The sequence below is a fragment of the Trematomus bernacchii genome, unplaced genomic scaffold, assembly GCF_902827165.1.
Source record: "Trematomus bernacchii unplaced genomic scaffold, fTreBer1.1, whole genome shotgun sequence".
Taxonomy (NCBI): Eukaryota; Metazoa; Chordata; class Actinopteri; order Perciformes; family Nototheniidae; genus Trematomus; species Trematomus bernacchii.
This window is the reverse complement of record NW_022987689.1, coordinates 17,507,517-17,525,792: the sequence shown is the minus strand read 5'-3', so window position 1 is coordinate 17,525,792 and position 18,276 is coordinate 17,507,517. Positions and strand designations below refer to the sequence as shown.

Here is an 18,276-nt window from a genome sequence, read left to right as displayed (position 1 = left end):
CAGGATGCCTGAGGAAAACCTACGTGTAATACCTAAATATTCATTGTATTGTATTGAACATAAATACATCTTTTCTTTTTCACATACATGTGTTTGTCAAATTATTTAAACCAAAAAAATGTTATCAGAATTGACTATTTAGTAAATATTTGAATTTCACCAGTACTGCCCCCATAATAATAATCTAATAAATTAAGCAAATATCAAAGCAAACTATAAACATAAATGCAAAAGTGTAAAACACAACAGAACTATATTCATAAATGCAAGTGTAAAAAATTGTTAACATGGATGGAGGCTAAAGTATCCACAGCATAAAATAATATGATTATGATGGTTTGTCTGAAAGACACAGCCTCAAGGTTCAAGGTTTTTTATTTTGTCATACGAACATAGCTAGTGTAGTTATGACAATGAACATCTTAGGTCACAGGCTCCTCCAACAGTGCAACACAATAACCCAGATCAACAGAAATATAGTGCAAGTAAATATTAAGCGCTGTGCACCGCTCTCTTTGTATAGGTGTTTTCTTTTGTTCTCTTCTCTTTGAAATATATAAGCAATGTGTTTGAGTCTAGCACAACGAGGGTATTACAATTGAGTAATTTTTCTACATGTATTTATCATGTATTCTTAATACCATTATGTAATGTTATGTTTTAGAGGAGGACCTCAAGCTAGCAAACTCAATTTCAAACAGTATGCAGAGTTGTCCTGCTAAAGAGTTAAAATGTATTATTTAACCAAGTATTTATTCTCTTATTTGCTTTAATTGCAACAGATGATAAAGGTTTCACTGTGATAAGTATTCTCTTAAATCCATAAACCCCTGTACAGTGCTTTGTGGACGATGGTGTTTATGATATTTCTGACTGCAGAGGGACGCCTAGATGATGCCATCTTTCTGTGCGATCGCTGGTGGGTGCAATTATTTATCAACAAGCAATAAGATAAGACATGGCATTGATTCTGCTGGGCCAGTTGCCGTTCCTGCAGGGCCAGATCGTCTCCTCCTCGGTTTGTGCTGTTGATGCAGAGGACGTTGTTCGGAACTGTTCCTCCTCGCTAGTCCCAATGTAATCATCTAGAACAGAAACATGACTTGTAAATTCCACAAACTACTGCAGCACAATACTATAAATAGCAACAACAACTATAGAAAAGACAAACTGAACGTAAACAATGGCACATATGGTGTTAGCAAACAATAGCTCTCGCTAATGCTATCTGCCTAGCTAGCCTTCGGGGCTCCATCGGGGTTGTCGAACATAAATGTAAGGATAAAATAGACTTATTTGTTAGAAGTGAGCTTTAGAACAGATAGGGACACAAAGCAGGGACACAAAGCTTTCAAGCAAATAACACAGCGTTAGCAAAAACGTACCATGCAGACTCCAGTAACGCCGTTGGAGAGTCCAGTGTCTGTGTAGAGACCTCCTGAAAGACTTTGATATTGCGAGTTGTCCCGTCGAGCACCCGCTGGACCTTATCATCTGCAATATAATGGACGTCGTCACTTCCTCGACCGACCATGGTGTGCTTTTCTTTGCCATTGTTGTAGCTCCTCCGTTAACAAAAATGCTGTTTGTAAAAATGGATTATCTCGCGCGCAGATTGTGACGATTCTCTCCGACCAATCAGCAGCCGAGAGCGTTGACGTCACAAACACAGCCTCGTTGTCTCTGGCCCTGGCCCCACGATTTTATGAGGCCAGAAAAACTGAGAATTAGGACCAGCCGGCCGGTACTAGGCCAAGTGGAAACGCAACCACAAACGGGCCGCTGACGTCACAGCCCTCTTAAACCGGGCTGCGCGCTGTAGTGGAAACGCGCCATAATATCTCTCCTGATTGTTGGCACTTGACAATCACCTTTCCCTGAATTTTACTCAGGTGTAACTAAAGTCTGCTTTAATGTTACGCACGGCCCGCCCGGTACCGGGCGGAAAAACACGTTATTTGCAGGAAACAACGTCTAAGGAATGTTAATATTTAATAAACTATGAATGTTTTATATCCATGTAACGGGAAGAAACTCAGCTAACTGATCTTTTTAATTTTTTTTTCCAAAAAAAACCCCACAATGCTAGCACTCAGCCTCTGAATTAGCCACGAGCGAAAAAAATTAACCTGAAACGGCACTTAAACTCACTCATAACTCCCTTATTACTTATCCTAGATGCAAAGCCAACCACTCGTTTTTGGTGTCCTGGAGACACTGAATCTGTGGGTGCCCACCTCAACACTCAGTGATAAACATTCGCGACGCTATAAACGAAAGCGTACATCATAACATGTGGAGCTAGGTAGCTAGAAACGCTAACATGGCTTACCTTGGTCAAAACTGGTCTTCAATGGCATTCAAACGATAAAAAAACGATACTGCAGTTAATCCATAGGTTCATCCTATGTATCTGTGCCTTCTTTGAAATTATTTCTGATAATCCATAAGCAATAAAACGGCTTTTTAATTTCCAAACTCCAGAAGGACAAAATCTGCAAAAATAGTTTCATTTTCTAGCCCCCACTAGTGATGTGTCGGTCGCGAACGAGCCGGCTCAAAGAGCCGGCTCTTTTAAGTGAACGACGGGAGCCGGCTCGCGCCCGCGAACGAGCCGTTTTTTTTTTTGTTATTTTGTTGTTGTTAAGTAATACAAGACAGAATGATATGATGATCTCCGCGCTACAGCTGCTCCGTGCATGCATGCAGTGACATGTAATATCCAAGGATTAGAGACTGTTGGATGCTGCTGTTTTGAGCATTGCAATACATTTATTTTTATTATGTTTTTTTATGATTAGAGACGGTTGGATGCTGCTGTTTTGAGCATTGCAATATATTTATTTTCACTATGTTATTTATTTATGATTATCCTTGGGCTCAGCAAAGATTTGATGTCAGCTGTTGCTGTCTTTTTTTCTATAGTTAATACTGAAATAGAGCCCTGCTGTTTTGTCAGGGCCTTTTCTTTAAATATAATTTTAAAATGTCGATACAGTAGCCCCTTTTTTAAAATGTCTATGCTTAAGTTTTTATCTCAATCTCAATCTTTATTTATTTATATAGCACATTTAAAACAACCTTCAGTTGACCAAAGTGCTGTACAGGCAATAAATATTAAATAACACAATGGGAGTACAATAATAAAACAATAATTAAAAACATGATAAAAAGCACAATAACTAGAAAAATATTTTTTTAAAAACACATACAAATGTAAAAATGTAATGTTCAACTAGTATTAAAAGCCAGTGCAAAGAGGTGAGTTTTTAGCTGAGATTTAAAAAGTTCAATAGACTCAGCAGTCCGGATATGTACTGGGAGGCTGTTCCACAGTCTAGGAGCTGCAACACTGAAAGCCCTGTCACCTCGGGTTTTGTTATAGGTGTTGCCATCTGCTTTGTGTAGCGTGGTTCAACAAGCAAGTCTGTGCATTCATTGGGTGGTATCAGAGAGATACAAGGGTCTGTAAATGCAATGAAAACAATTGGCCACAGCAAATAATTGATATTAAACATGTAATTTTTACTTTTGAATACTTCAGTACAAAGGATGTATTGAATAATTTAAGTGATATGTGTACACATATAAATCATTAGTCAAAACAGGGCTACATTTGATTGAATTATAAAAGGTATAATATGTGGTAAACTGAAGAGCCGTTTGGGAGCCGAAAGAGCCGGCTCTTCTTGGTGAGCCGAGCCAAATGATCCGGCTCACCAAGAAGAGCCGGAATTCCCATCACTAGCCCCCACCTTTTCTCTTTACAATGAGTGTGTGAGTGGGCCTCCCCCTTCGATTCTATTGGCTCTAACGGTCAGAAAGGTGTGTCAACGATCCCAATCGAGTAAGGGGGGCCAGAGATAGGTCAAATCCACCCAAATGACCCCAGAAGTGGGGGTTTTTGGCTAAATCTCTCTAAAAATGTCAAATTTCACTTGTTTTGCATCAATCTTGATACAGGGTACTTATTATATGTTGTACTTTGGATTCCTAAAGCTTTTAGTCTACTAACCCATCATCCAAGGGTAGTTTTCACTATCTGTAAAAAATAATTTTTGGACGGACACTATAATTTACAGTTTTTTACTATGTAAAATCTGAATTTTCTTTAAAATAAAAAACATTTATATTGATTCTGACACTTCTACATCCAACTCACAGATGTAACCTTGCTTTGATAAAAGAAATTATTCATATAACCCTTTTAGAAGTTAAGTTGTAGTCATTTGTTTTGGGAATGTCATTTTCGAGCCTGAAACATGAAAAACAGGCTCGGTGCTTAACAGGTGGTTGTTTATATTTCACATCATTAATCAGAATCTGCAAAGTAACTAAAATAAATGTAGTGGAGTAAAAATACCAGGTTAACCTCTGAATATTAGTGGAGTAGAATTACAAAGTAACAATGAGCTGGCATGTGGGTATATATTAATGCTTCCCATTATGGACACAAGCGATTTTCACCCATTTATTAATTACATGTTTTACATGTGTACACACCAATTTGTTTCCTATCCCCTAAACCTCCAGGGCTGTACACAGTTTAATACTGTCAACTTCTAATTTTGGGAAAAACGAAAACGTCTTTTAAAACTACAATTCCCAGTAGAGACGTGCCATAGAACATGTTGCGAAACACAATAGCCAGCATGTGTAGTTCTGGGGGGGCGTTCGAGTCCAGTTTTGGAAAGTCTGCCGTGGTTTCGTTCCATTTCAAAGAGCTGTTTGGCGCTCGGCGTAACCTTGGCGCACTGCCACTCCAACATCCAATCCCAGAGCTTGAAGATTAATCACAGGGTTTGTCAACAGGACTGTAGTCCCAAACGATAGCTGGGGATTATGGGTAGTGTAGTGTCTTCGGCCATCCTAAACTCTGATTTTTTTTCGGATTTCATATCGCATTAACACCATATCCCGACGTGCATTGCGGCTAAAACATCCAATCAGCGAGCTGAGGATCTTTCCTACGTCACTTTACAGCCCCACCCACTTTTGGGGAAACCAGCTGTCATTTGAACGGCGATCAAGCCTGAAGCCACAGAGCTCTTCTGTTGTATACTGTCCTTTCTTCTTAGAGGAAGTACAGAAACACGTAACTCTGGATTTATTTTAATGTTTGAGGTGCAATAAACGACACAGCAGCTTTTTGGCATGTTAAAACTATTATTTTCTGCCTCGCAGCTGGCAAAATTACAGCCTCGCCTACTGATTTTAATTTAACCATAGTATATCGAGCCCGATCGTCGATTTCAAATGTGTGCTCTAAAATGATATTTATAAATGACTATTATCATTATTATAAGCAAGACAATAAATGGCAAAGATATGTAGAAAATAAACGTATTTGAGATAAGTTCATAACAAACGTAACGTGGGAGAAAATATGTTTCTAGAAGATATGTAGAAAATAAACGTATTTCAGATAAGTTCATAACAAACATAACGTGGGAGAAAATATGTTTCTAGAAGATATGTAGAAAATAAACGTATTTGAGATACGTTCATAACCAACGTAACGTGGGAGAAAATACGTTTCTAGCTAAACGTAATTGAGAATGCAGTTTAGTTCTGTGGGAACGTAATTTTTAGGAGACAGGGTTGCCATGGAGGTATGATAACTTTCTTCTTCAAACGTCTTACTTTCTCTGCTTCAGTTGTTGCTCGCTCGCTGAAGAGAAAAGGATGACGGGAACGGGAGGCGTGGCCGCCTTATATACGGTGGGCTTGTGCACGCATTCAGGTAGGCCCGCCCCGGGGCCGGTTACGTCTATAGAAATCTCAGTAGGTGAATGCTTGCATGATAAGGTAGTACCCATAGAGTCCAGTAGAGGGCGGAGCCTGTGAGAGATATAACAGATGCACTCAAATCAAATCAAATCAAGTTTTATTTATAAAGCACATTTAAAAACGATTTTTGGTCGAGCCAAAGTGCTGTACATGTAATAAAAGCACACTACAATAACATATGAAAGAAAAAAGACAAGAAATGTACAACAGAAATATAAAGACAAAAAACAGGGAAATGTCAGGTATCATGCTCAGCTCTGACTAGAAGGCCAGAGAGAAGAAGTGTGTCTTCAGTGAAGATTTAGACTCAAACAAAACGTCCTTCTGAATTCCAAAGTTTCTCTGTTGATGCAACATATAAGGCCTGTATGTGTGTCAGCTTGTTTTGGAGTTCTTCTGCCCCTATTGGCCAGAAATCTATCTACGGAGAATTAAACATTCATTATTTATTTGAAAGATGACATAAACTGTAACCAATTAATAAGGACATTTATGTTAATGACTTCTACTAAAAAAGTAGCCACGAGTTATATCACTTGTATATCAATCAATGGTTGAGCTTGCCAGTAGACATTTATTTATGTAAGCAATTCACTCATTATTACAAATCCACAACTGCATGTGACACAGGAGTTCATGTGACAGTAACAGTGTGATTGAAGCTGGATCATGTGCAGAAACCATGTATATGAAAATGTATGTCCTGTCCCCTGAGTGGCATATGGTTGAATGAGCTCAGCTGCATCATGTACAGTATGGAGGATCAAACTGCTCTGTGTGTTGTGAAACACCGTCCTTCATCCCCCCTTATAGTTCACATGCAGTAAGTAGACTGCAGCATGCATTTTCCATGAGGTTGTAACCATCAATCAATCAATCAATGTTTATTTATATAGCCCAATATCACAAATGTTACATTTGTCTCAGTGGACTTCACAGTTTGTACAGAATATCAGTATGACAATACGACACCCTCTGTCCTTAGACCCTCACTTCGTACAAGGAAAAACTTCCAGAGAAACCCCACAGTTTAAAGGGGAACATGGGAGAAACCTCAGGGAGAGCAACAGAGGAGGGATCCCTCTCCCAGGACGGACAGACGTGCAATAGATGCTGTGTGTAAATTGAAAAGATAATACATTTACAACATTTATAACCACCACCCTTTTCATATATATTGATAAAGTTTGACTATGCTAAAGTTATGTTTTTGTTTTTTGTAATTATATTAACAGATATATTAAAATGTGAAACTGCCGTAACACAGCTTAGCGTGCACACTTAACTACGATAAGATGCTGGAGGTCTGCATGTTTTTTTTATGCATTCAGTGTTTTAGTCATTTCATGCATTGTTAAAGGATGTAGCCCACTAAAGAGTTATCATCATTTGGATAAAAAGCACCGGCCCTGAAGCTGTGAGGGTCTGTCTCCACTTAGCTCCTTTCTCTGACCCCTGCAGGGTGATTGAACCTAAACCCTGTCAGGGTTTCTTTCTCTGTGATGACCGGCTTACTGCGCATTATCCTTAGCAACGGTCTGTTAGCGAGAAACATAAATGTCCAAATTGACCAATTAGAGTTCAGTATTCAACTAAACCGATAATAATGGAATGTAATACATCCCTTTGAGTCCAATTCACAGTGGCACGGAAATATTGGTTTTGGCATTTAAAAAACCTGAAACTAAGTGGAAACTAGTTTCGGTCCTGAATGATGTCAATGAATCCATGCCTCCATCCCAGAGACGCAGAATTCGTCCACTCCCTTCTCTCACGCCAGTTCCTTCCATTCATTTTGAAATCCTTTGCTTTTATCCTGTCCTCTCTGTGATACAGGTGCACAGTGTGCTGTGTGTCCTGCTCCCTGCTCTGCTCCGTCTACATGGGCCGATAAGGCCAGATGGCTGTGCGCTTTGTTAGCCTCTGAAGCGAGTAATGCAGCGGAGAGCCTCCAGGCTAAGCACTCTCATGTGGGAGTGTGTGTGTGTGTGTGTGTGTGTGTGTGTGTGTGTGTGTGTGTGTGTGTGTCCTGAAGTAAAGTAACTCAATGACAGAGCCCATGCCGTGTTCCCCTTAGGGTTACTTCCTGTCTGTCTTCTTCTGCTGTTCCCTTTAGTGTTCACTTCCTGTCTGTCTTCTTCTGCTGTTCCCTTTAGTGTTCACTTCCTGTCTGTCTTCTTCTGCTGTTCCCTTTAGTGTTTACTTCCTGTCTGTCTTCTTCTGCTGTTCCCTTTAGTGTTTACTTCCCGTCTGTCCTCTTCTGCTGTTCCTGTTAGTGTTTACTACTACCATGTATTTTTTCTTTTAATGTTTATTTTATTATCTTTGCTTTTTAATGACTGTTTTTAAATGCCATTTTCTTAATGTCTTTCATTTTTGTAAAGCACTTTGAATTGCCTTGTGTTGAAAGGTGCTATATAAATAAACTCGCCTTGCCTTGCCTTACTTCCTGTCTTTCTTCTTTTACTGTTCCCTTTAGTGTTCACTTCCTGTCGGTCTTCTCTTTGTTGATTTCTCCTACGTTGAGTCTTTTAACCTCTTTCCTTCTCTTTGTCCGTATTTATTTTCTTTGCTGGTAACAGTTTAGCCATCATTAATCCAAAGTGCTGTGCTCTTCACAAATATAAAATGAAAAGGGTATTCCATGTTTTTTTCTGATGTAAAATAAGAATGTTTGTTGTCCACAGCGGATATTATATTGACCGGACTTCTTTCTGCGGATTGATATGACTATACTTTAGTCCCATGATAGGCAACGATCTACTTTCCTTAACAGCAGTCTATTGTATACTTCTGGAATGTTCAAATTGACCAATCAGAATCAAGTATTCAACTGTGCTTAAACACTGATTTATTTGTCTTGTCTCTGCCTCAGGAATCATCCGAACAGCCATCTCCAACATGGACCGTGAGTCCAGTGTTCAGTATGCGGTGGTGGTCCAGGCCAAAGACATGGCGGGCTCGGTTGGAGGACTGTCTGGATCTACTACAGTCAACGTCAACCTCACGGACGTCAATGACAACCCTCCAAAGTTCCTGCAGAGTAAGTGATCCCTATCACATACTTTCAGATTTCATCATGAAACAGAAACATTGTCAGACTGAGAGTAGTCATCATTAATCCAGGAAAATGTGCCTTATATTTAATAAATGTATTGAGATTGTAAATGTATTATTTCAGAATGAAGCTCTGACAAGTTATTTTCTGGTTAGGATAATCTCTTTTCTGGTTTAACTTATCTCGACAGCTGGCTACACTAATATCTTCGCTTTAATATTTTCCCTTGGCTAGCTGTTTCCATACTTAAAGGCTTCTAATCCTCAAGAGTCATTTCTTTCTGTTAATTGTTCTTCGATTTCATCTTCTGCTGAAAGACATTATGTTGAGTCCTGCTGTTGGAGTTTGAAACAGCTTTTGATAAGGTTTAATGTTTAGCCACTTTTTTTAAATGGCACACTTCCCATGTGACAGCTCTTTTTGTGACTATAAATACACACATATCATGTTTTACAATTTAGGCCAGCATGAACACAGTATTATGCTAATGAAGTAGTGAACATGTCAAGGGATGTGATGTTTTCCCATTATATAGAAATAGTAGCCAAACAAAATGTCGGTGCTCTGACAAAAGGAAAAAGAAACCCAGTCATACACCATCACACAACTGATATGTGTATCCCATTTCCAAAGAAAATGTAATACATAGACATGGTGAGCACACACAACATTTCCACATAGAAAACCAAGGAGAGAACATGGAGCATCTTGATCAGGTTTCCATGATGTGCTCATGTGCTTACAGGGGTTTAATGAGCAGAATATAAACATGGTGTTGCTGTTGCAGGAAGCTACCAGCTGTATGTTCCAGAGCTGGCTCCGGTAGGGAAGGCAGTGGGTCGGATCAGAGCCAGCGATCAAGATGAGGGGCAGAACGCTGAGATGACCTACAGAATAACTAATGCCGATGCAGCGGCCATCTTCACCATCACCACTGACGCTGAGCGCAGGGAGGGCATCGTTTCCCTGAAGCAGGTACGAGACGGATTTCACTAGCAAGAACCACGCCACAACAGTGTGATGTTTGTGCGTTTATTGAAGTAACATGTGAAGGATATGAGGGGGGTGAAGAGGTGATCTGGGAGGACGAGCTATGGTCCGTGCTGTGGGAGACTCAGAGTGGGGTTCCGTCTCCGGCATGAACTGCGTGGGCTGATTACGGTCCCCCAGACAATACCTGGAGTTTAATGTTAGTATACGCAGTATAGATATGCACCGTTTAGATATAAATGGTGATGGGCAGAGGATGTTTATGGGTAGAAGGGTGAGGGAGGGTGGGTTGAAAGATGAGACAAGCGTTTGCCGGAAGCTTTGCCGGATATAAATAGGGGTGGCTGTGGTTTGAGGCGGAGTTTTAGGCGTGGCCATGCTCCTGAACCTATGTTAACATTTTAACCTCATTTCACTAGCAAGAACCACGCCACAACAGTGTGATGTTTGTGCGTTTATTGAAGTAACATGTGAAGGATATGAGGGGGGTGAAGAGGTGATCTGGGAGGACGAGCTATGGTCCGTGCTGTGGGAGACTCAGAGTGGGGGTTCCGTCTCCGGCATGAACTGCGTGGGCTGATTACGGTCCCCCAGACAATACCTGGAGTTTAATGTTAGTATACGCAGTATAGATATGCACCGTTTAGATATAAATGGTGATGGGCAGAGGATGTTTATGGGTAGAAGGGTGAGGGAGGGTGGGTTGAAAGATGAGACAAGCGTTTGCCGGAAGCTTTGCCGGATATAAATAGGGGTGGCTGTGGTTTGAGGCGGAGTTTTAGGCGTGGCCATGCTCCTGAACCTATGTTAACATTTTAACCTCATTTCACTAGCAAGAACCACGCCACAACAGTGTGATGTTTGTGCGTTTATTGAAGTAACATGTGAAGGATATGAGGGGGGGTGAAGAGGTGATCTGGGAGGACGAGCTATGGTCCGTGCTGTGGGAGACTCAGAGTGGGGGTTCCGTCTCCGGCATGAACTGCGTGGGCTGATTACGGTCCCCCAAAAGAGTCGGATTAAAAGCAGCTGACTTAAGCATGTGCATGTCAGACGTCGTTTAGATGTTGCGGATGTAAGCGTGGTACGCTTGGGATGACGAGCGGCCGAGGGCCTAGGCGGTTGGATAAGAGATGCCTGGTCTAGCTGCTGTGGACGCTGCGCCGATGCGGGAGAAATGGCTCTAATTCTGAGAGTGCCCCCCAAAATGTGCAGGATGTTCTGAAAGTGTTTCTGGACCGGAAACATGTGGCTTGAAGATAACGTGTCTGGAACGAGTGACTACATCTTCACTTCTAAATCTGGCTAAACATTGAGAGAGAGAGACCGGAGCGTCTGCTCGTTGCGAGGGTCGGAGAGAGAGAGACCGGAGCGTCTGCTCGCTGCGAGGGTCAGAGGGCTTGCTGTGCCTGTTAACTGTTCTGGACTATGAGGAGATCTCTAGTCATCCTGAGAAGTCTACTGGATTCAGGTCTGTTCTGGACTATGTGGAGATCTCTAGTCTGCTCTGGACTATGTGGAGATCTCTAGTCATCCTGAGAAGTCTACTGGATTCAGGTCTGTTCTGGACTATGTGGAGATCTCTAGTCTGCTCTGGACTATGTGGAGATCTCTAGTCATCCTGAGAAGTATACTGGATTCAGGTCTGTTCTGGACTATGTGGAGATCTCTAGTCTGCTCTGGACTATGTGGAGATCTCTAGTCATCCTGAGAAGTCTACTGGATTCAGGTCTGTTCTGGACTATGTGGAGATCTCTAGTCTGCTCTGGACTATGTGGAGATCTCTAGTCATCCTGAGAAGTCTACTGGATTCAGGTCTGTTCTGGACTATGTGGAGATCTCTAGTCTGCTCTGGACTATGTGGAGATCTCTAGTCATCCTGAGAAGTCTACTGGATTCAGGTCTGTTCTGGACTATGTGGAGATCTCTAGTCTGCTCTGGACTATGTGGAGATCTCTAGTCATCCTGAGAAGTCTACTGGATTCAGGTCTGTTCTGGACTATGTGGAGATCTCTAGTCTGTTCTGGACTATGTGGAGATCTCTAGTCATCCTGAGAAGTCTACTGGATTCAGGTCTGTTCTGGACTATGTGGAGATCTCTAGTCTGCTCTGGACTATGAGGAGATCTCTAGTCATCCTGATAAATCTACTGGATTCAGATCTGTTCTGGACTATGTGGAGATCTCTAGTCTGCTCTGGACTATGTGGAGATCTCTAGTCATCCTGAGAAGTCTACTGGATTCAGGTCTGTTCTGGACTATGTGGAGATCTCTAGTCTGCTCTGGACTATGTGGAGATCTCTAGTCATCCTGAGAAGTCTACTGGATTCAGGTCTGTTCTGGACTATGTGGAGATCTCTAGTCTGTTCTGGACTATGTGGAGATCTCTAGTCATCCTGAGAAGTCTACTGGATTCAGGTCTGTTCTGGACTATGTGGAGATCTCTAGTCTGCTCTGGACTATGAGGAGATCGCTAGTCATCCTGATAAATCTACTGGATTCAGGTCTGTTCTGGAGTATGTGGAGATCTCTAGTCTGCTCTGGACTATGTGGAGATCTCTAGTCATCCTGAGAAGTCTACTGGATTCAGGTCTGTTCTGGACTATGTGGAGATCTCTAGTCTGCTCTGGACTATGTGGAGATCTCTAGTCATCCTGAGAAGTCTACTGGATTCAGGTCTGTTCTGGACTATGTGGAGATCTCTAGTCTGTTCTGGACTATGTGGAGATCTCTAGTCATCCTGAGAAGTCTACTGGATTCAGGTCTGTTCTGGACTATGTGGAGATCTCTAGTCTGCTCTGGACTATGTGGAGATCTCTAGTCATCCTGAGAAGTCTACTGGATTCAGGTCTGTTCTGGACTATGTGGAGATCTCTAGTCTGCTCTGGACTATGTGGAGATCTCTAGTCATCCTGAGAAGTCTACTGGATTCAGGTCTGTTCTGGACTATGTGGAGATCTCTAGTCTGCTCTGGACTATGTGGAGATCTCTAGTCATCCTGAGAAGTCTACTGGATTCAGGTCTGTTCTGGACTATGTGGAGATCTCTAGTCTGTTCTGGACTATGTGGAGATCTCTAGTCATCCTGAGAAGTCTACTGGATTCAGGTCTGTTCTGGACTATGTGGAGATCTCTAGTCTGTTCTGGACTATGTGGAGATCTCTAGTCATCCTGAGAAGTCTACTGGATTCAGGTCTGTTCTGGACTATGTGGAGATCTCTAGTCTGCTCTGGACTATGTGGAGATCTCTAGTCATCCTGAGAAGTCTACTGGATTCAGGTCTGTTCTGGACTATGTGGAGATCTCTAGTCTGTTCTGGACTATGTGGAGATCTCTAGTCATCCTGAGAAGTCTACTGGATTCAGGTCTGTTCTGGACTATGTGGAGATCTCTAGTCTGTTCTGGACTATGTGGAGATCTCTAGTCGTCCTGAGAATTCTCAGTTGAATGTGGTGAAAACATTTGGGTGTTGGGGATGGGGTAGGGATGGGGGGAGGGGGAAAAGGTAGAGCAGTTGGAAAGGAAGGTACTAGGTAAGAGTCGGCTGATAGGTTAGCATGTGGCATGGCCCCTGCCCCTTGGTTTACTAGGTGGGACGCTGTTGCTACGGGGTTAGCTGCTAAAGGAGGAAAGTAAGCAGAAGCTGGGTAGCTGTGGACTGCTGAAGGTAGAGAAGAAGAAGGGATGGAGGGATGAAGGGATGTATGTGCAGGGGGATTTTGTGAAGCCTGTGGGCACAGGGATGAAAGAAAGGTTGAAATGAGCTGCGACATGTCAGACACAGAGAGAGCGGGCACAGAGGGCAATACAGCCTGGCCCCCACCAGGGGGTGCTGGTGAGTCGAGCTGTGTCTGTGGTGGAGGAGGACGGAGGCCTGTGACGTCACGACCCGTGGTGCGCGCGCGCGGTGGTTGATTCTGGGGCGGGAAGAGCTGTGTGTGTTGTTGTTCTTGCCGTTGTGCTGCTGTAGGCTTGGTAGAGGTTGAACAGTCTAGCCTTGTTGTCGTTTCGGTGAAAGTGGATGCCGTTGTCCTTCAGGAAACGTTGGAGTTGAATGACTGTCCACCTCCGTAGTTCGGGCTCTGTTGTGGAGCGTTGAGTGCGTTCGGGCTCTGTTGTGGAGCGTCGAGAGCGCCGCTGCGAGTGGCCGGGAGCTGCGAGTGAGGCAGGCTGCCGGTGGTGGGGAGATTGGAGCTGGCTGTACCTGTTGCGGCCTCGGCTGTTTGCCCTCGCTGGCGGAGTAGACGAAGTCTGGGACCTGTCTGGAGTTGGAGGGATCTCGTTGGGGGAGCTTGAGTGGGAGCGGTGGCGGCTGGTGTGTGGGACACTGATTGCCGAGCGCACGCGGCTCCGTTCGGATGCTTGGCTTAGATCCGTCTGCTGACCTGAGGATGGCGGGTAGCCGATGTCGAAGAGATCTTCGTCTGACTCCGGCGAGTTGATCAGGATTTCGGGATCCATGGTGAGTAGCAATGTTCTTGTGGTAGCGTTTAGCTTGTATTGAACTGTGACGACGCGCAGCGTGAATCACAGTCTGCCTGTCGATCTTTGAAAGATGAGACAAGCGTTTGCCGGAAGCTTTGCAGGATATAAATAGGGGTGGCTGTGGTTTGAGGCGGAGTTTTAGGCGTGGCCATGCTCCTGAACCTATGTTAACATTTTAACCTCATCAGTTCCAAGTGCGCCTGTGAGGAACACTTCTGGGGGAAGGTGCAGGTTTAAGCTTTGTTCTCTGGATTTTGCTTAAAGTGGACCTATTATGCTATATTTGAAAAATATATTGTAGGGCCATACCTATACAAAACATGTCTGTGAAGTTTTTTGCTTAAAATACCAAACAGATCACCCATTGTAATAATAATAATAATAATAATAGCTTGGATTTATATAGCGCCTTTCATGAGACCCAAGGTTGCTTTACAGAGAAAAACAGGAGTAGAAACAAACATAACAAAAGGCAGTCAGACAAAGAGTCAGACAGACTAAACAACAAATAGATTTGGGGCCAAAGGCCTTAGCAAACAGATGGGAATTGAGGGCCCTTTTGAAGGCGTCAAGCGTGGGCAGTGGCGGGGGTAGGCTACAGCCATACCAAGAAATGGCTTAGCCCCACGTTAGCCCCACCATGACAAATTATGTTAAAGAAAGCAAAAAAAAGTCCGCCAACTAGCGCCGACTAAATTGCACAGACAGCAGTTAGTAAGATTGATTTCAGTAGCCACTTGTCTGGAAATGCCGAAGACTAGAAACGGTTTTGAAAAACTTTTGTCACGTAGTGATCGTCTTCTCAATAAAACATCTTTGCTAATGTCTTCTGGCCAATCAGAATCACGATAACGGCGTGGTGTGGTTGCAGGAAGTCCCGACGGAGAATACTTTTGCAGTAGAACTTCTCTTTATACATCCATGGATACATAACATTACGTGTTGATAGAAATCAACAGGTAATGAAATAAGACCCCACGGTTTGATGATTGATAGGTGTGTGGGCTGTCTTTCATTTTGACACACAGAACAATGGGGGCTATCCACCCTTATCCACAATGTAAAGTAATTCACACAGCCTATTCCCTCTTCTCTCTGTGAGGAGCAGCAGGTTCAGCTTTCAGAACAAAGTAACAAAACACAAAAATGGCGTGTAGTAATAGATTTTTTATTTTCTTCTCAAGAGAGTACCAGAATGTGTATTTTATGTTAGTATTTCAAAAAATCTCCTGGGGGAAAAATCCCCCAGACCCCCCTGCAGGGGTTGGGTTTTCAGCATGCCAACTCTTTCACCTGTGGGGAAATTGCAGGATTGGCTCCAGGTCGTCATTTTCGGCCTTTTTATTTCATACAGTTCAATTTGGATTGAGACAGGGAAATAATCTAAACCTCATGACACGCATGGCGTTTCACTGTCAAGGGGGGGCGATATAGCGTGTATGTAATTACATTGCAAATACTGACTTGAGCCCCACCACTGTATGGGTTAGCCCTACCATAGATTACCCAACAAAAATACTCTGGAGCCGCCACTGAGCGTGGGGATGTTGCGGATCTCCGCAGGGAGAGCGTTCCAGAGGGTGGGGGCTGCCACACTGAAGGCTCTGTCCCCGAAGGTTCGCAGGTTGGTAGCCATGCCTCATACTGCTCATACCCCTCTATCCCAGCCAGTGGCGGCTCCAGAGTATTTTTGTTTGGGTTTTTGCTTACTTTAACATCATTTTTCATGGTGGGGCTAAGGCAGAGTTGGGTGTAATAATATTACTTTTGTCGGTAACGGAGTAGTGTAACGCGTTACTTATCACACTGACAGACAAGAGGGGTTTCCGCCGCAGGTTTATATGTACGTAATCTGCGCGACTTGCGCGTCCACATCTCCACGTGCAGTGCTGCATAAACATGGCTGAGTCAGCGATAACTTTCGAGGGGTGGAGGTATGCCCATTATTTTGACTTTGTCCGAAGAATAGACAGGAATGTGACGGTGAGGTGCAAACTGTGTCCAGGCCAGAAGCTGTTATCCACTGCTGTAAACACCATGTCAAACCTCAACAAACACCTGCAAATAACACATGCTAAGGTGAAGCTAATAGCTAAGGACCCCGAACCCAGAGTGAGGATGTTGTGAGTGCGCCGCCGCCGACTCCGAAGCAGCACAAATTAGAATTTGGAGGACCGGTAACCAAAGCAGAGATGGACAGGCTTGTAGCATCCTTCATAGTAGAGGTAATGTTGCCCATTTGCACAGTGGAATCACCATCGCATCGTTCAGAGATATACTGCGCAAAATACAGATAGCAGGAGACAGAGGACAGCCATAGTCAGAGCTATCTGGATCAGTCTTATGCGACAATGGAAACTGAACTAAAGAGAACATTTGAAACTTTAGCAGTCTGCGTGATCTGCCTGTAGGGAGGGGCGGGCCGGCCCTGCGAGTAAAGTAATGAGTAAAGTAACGAGTTACTTTATGTAGTGTAATATATTACTTTTTTTTATAGTAATATATAATATGTAATATATTACTTTTTTTTAGTAACGCCCCGTCTCTGGGCTAAGGTGGGGCTAAGGTGGGGCTAAGCCATTTCTTGGTATGGCTGTAGCCTACCCCAGCCATACCCTGGCGCCACCACTGATCCCAGCCCTGTTCCAAAAAGCCTGATTCTGCTTTAAATGGAACGGCTGCTGCTAGCCACGCCCCTTTGTAGCGTCACGCCGCTTTCCCCTGCTAAGAGAGTTTTCTACCGGGAGAAACTCAGCTGCCGTGATGAAACGCCATATTATGTTCCCAACCACTTCAACCATTATTTCTGAAACAGTATGGAGCTCAAACCTTTCTCTCCCACAGGGTTTACCACAAGGGCATTACGTTACACATATTCTCTCCAGTAGCCTACATCGTTAGCTCTGAGTGTTAGCATGCTTGCTACTGTAAACACAGAGCATATTACTCCCAAAACACGCAGCGCATTGTTTCTGATACAGCACATAGCTTGACATGTTCTTTCTTAAGTGTTTACCGCTAGAACAGTGACATTATGTGTATTATATATAACAACTTTACTCTAAGTGTATACAGAGACGATAGGTTGGGACGTGTCACGTGTGCCGGAGACGATAAATTGGGACGTGTCACGTGTGCCGGATGTCGAATGACGTAATAGGAGCGAAAATTCTGGATCTGCTCGTTAGCACCCAAGTATTTTTTGTTTTTTAGAGATGTGGGTTCCCTGACACACCGGGGACACATATTTATGTATAAAAGACATCAAAAAGTGCATTTTGCATAATAGGTCCCCTTTAATTTATTATTTTACAATGGCAGCCAAGTTTGACCGGTTCTTCAATTTATCATTGATGTCCTTCAAAGACTCAAATGTGTATTTTTCAAGGGATTTCAGAATGGAACCCTATGTCTTGAAATGTTTGGTTGGATCAGACTTGATTGCATAGCGACCCCTACACACTCCATCTGTAGTCTCACTCTCTGCTGAATGTGGCTCCTTCTTTCAGGTGGAGGGTTTAAATACAGCGGCAAGCTTTAGGACCAACTCCCCTCTCTCTGGCTGAAACAGGAACTGACATGACTTTTCCTAGCCATGGTTTAGAACAGGGGTGGGCAAACTTTTTTGCTCGGGCCGGCCATTAGCAGATCGGGGAAAAAATATTTAGCTGTCCACTCCTCATTAAACACTCTGCACTCAATGTCGACTTTTCTTTTCTTTGGTCCACTCATTGTTACAGATGCAGGTTCAAAGGTGAATTAGGTTCAAAGGTGAATTATTGCGTCATTGCGTCATCGTTTGCGTCATGACGTAACCATTTACGTGCCTTCTTATGACCCACACAGCGTTTTGCGTCGCTGATTTTCTCCGCAACACCACTCACAACAACATCAATAGAGGACTCCGTCGGGTAGTTTTTAATCATACGAAGCCAGATTAAATTAAAGAACGACT

The 18,276-nt window shown here is 43.2% G+C and overlaps 1 protein-coding gene across 1 annotated transcript in view; it reads left to right on the top strand.

Annotated features, from left to right (window-relative positions):
* Positions 1-18,276, top strand: part of LOC117488635 (cadherin-18-like) — a 119,891-nt gene that overhangs the window by 59,598 nt on the left and 42,017 nt on the right. Inside the window, exons 4-5 of the mRNA XM_034137645.1 lie at positions 8,666-8,833; positions 9,636-9,823. Of these exons, the coding sequence (XP_033993536.1) occupies positions 8,666-8,833; positions 9,636-9,823 (356 nt within the window). The remainder of the gene's footprint in view (positions 1-8,665; positions 8,834-9,635; positions 9,824-18,276) is intronic.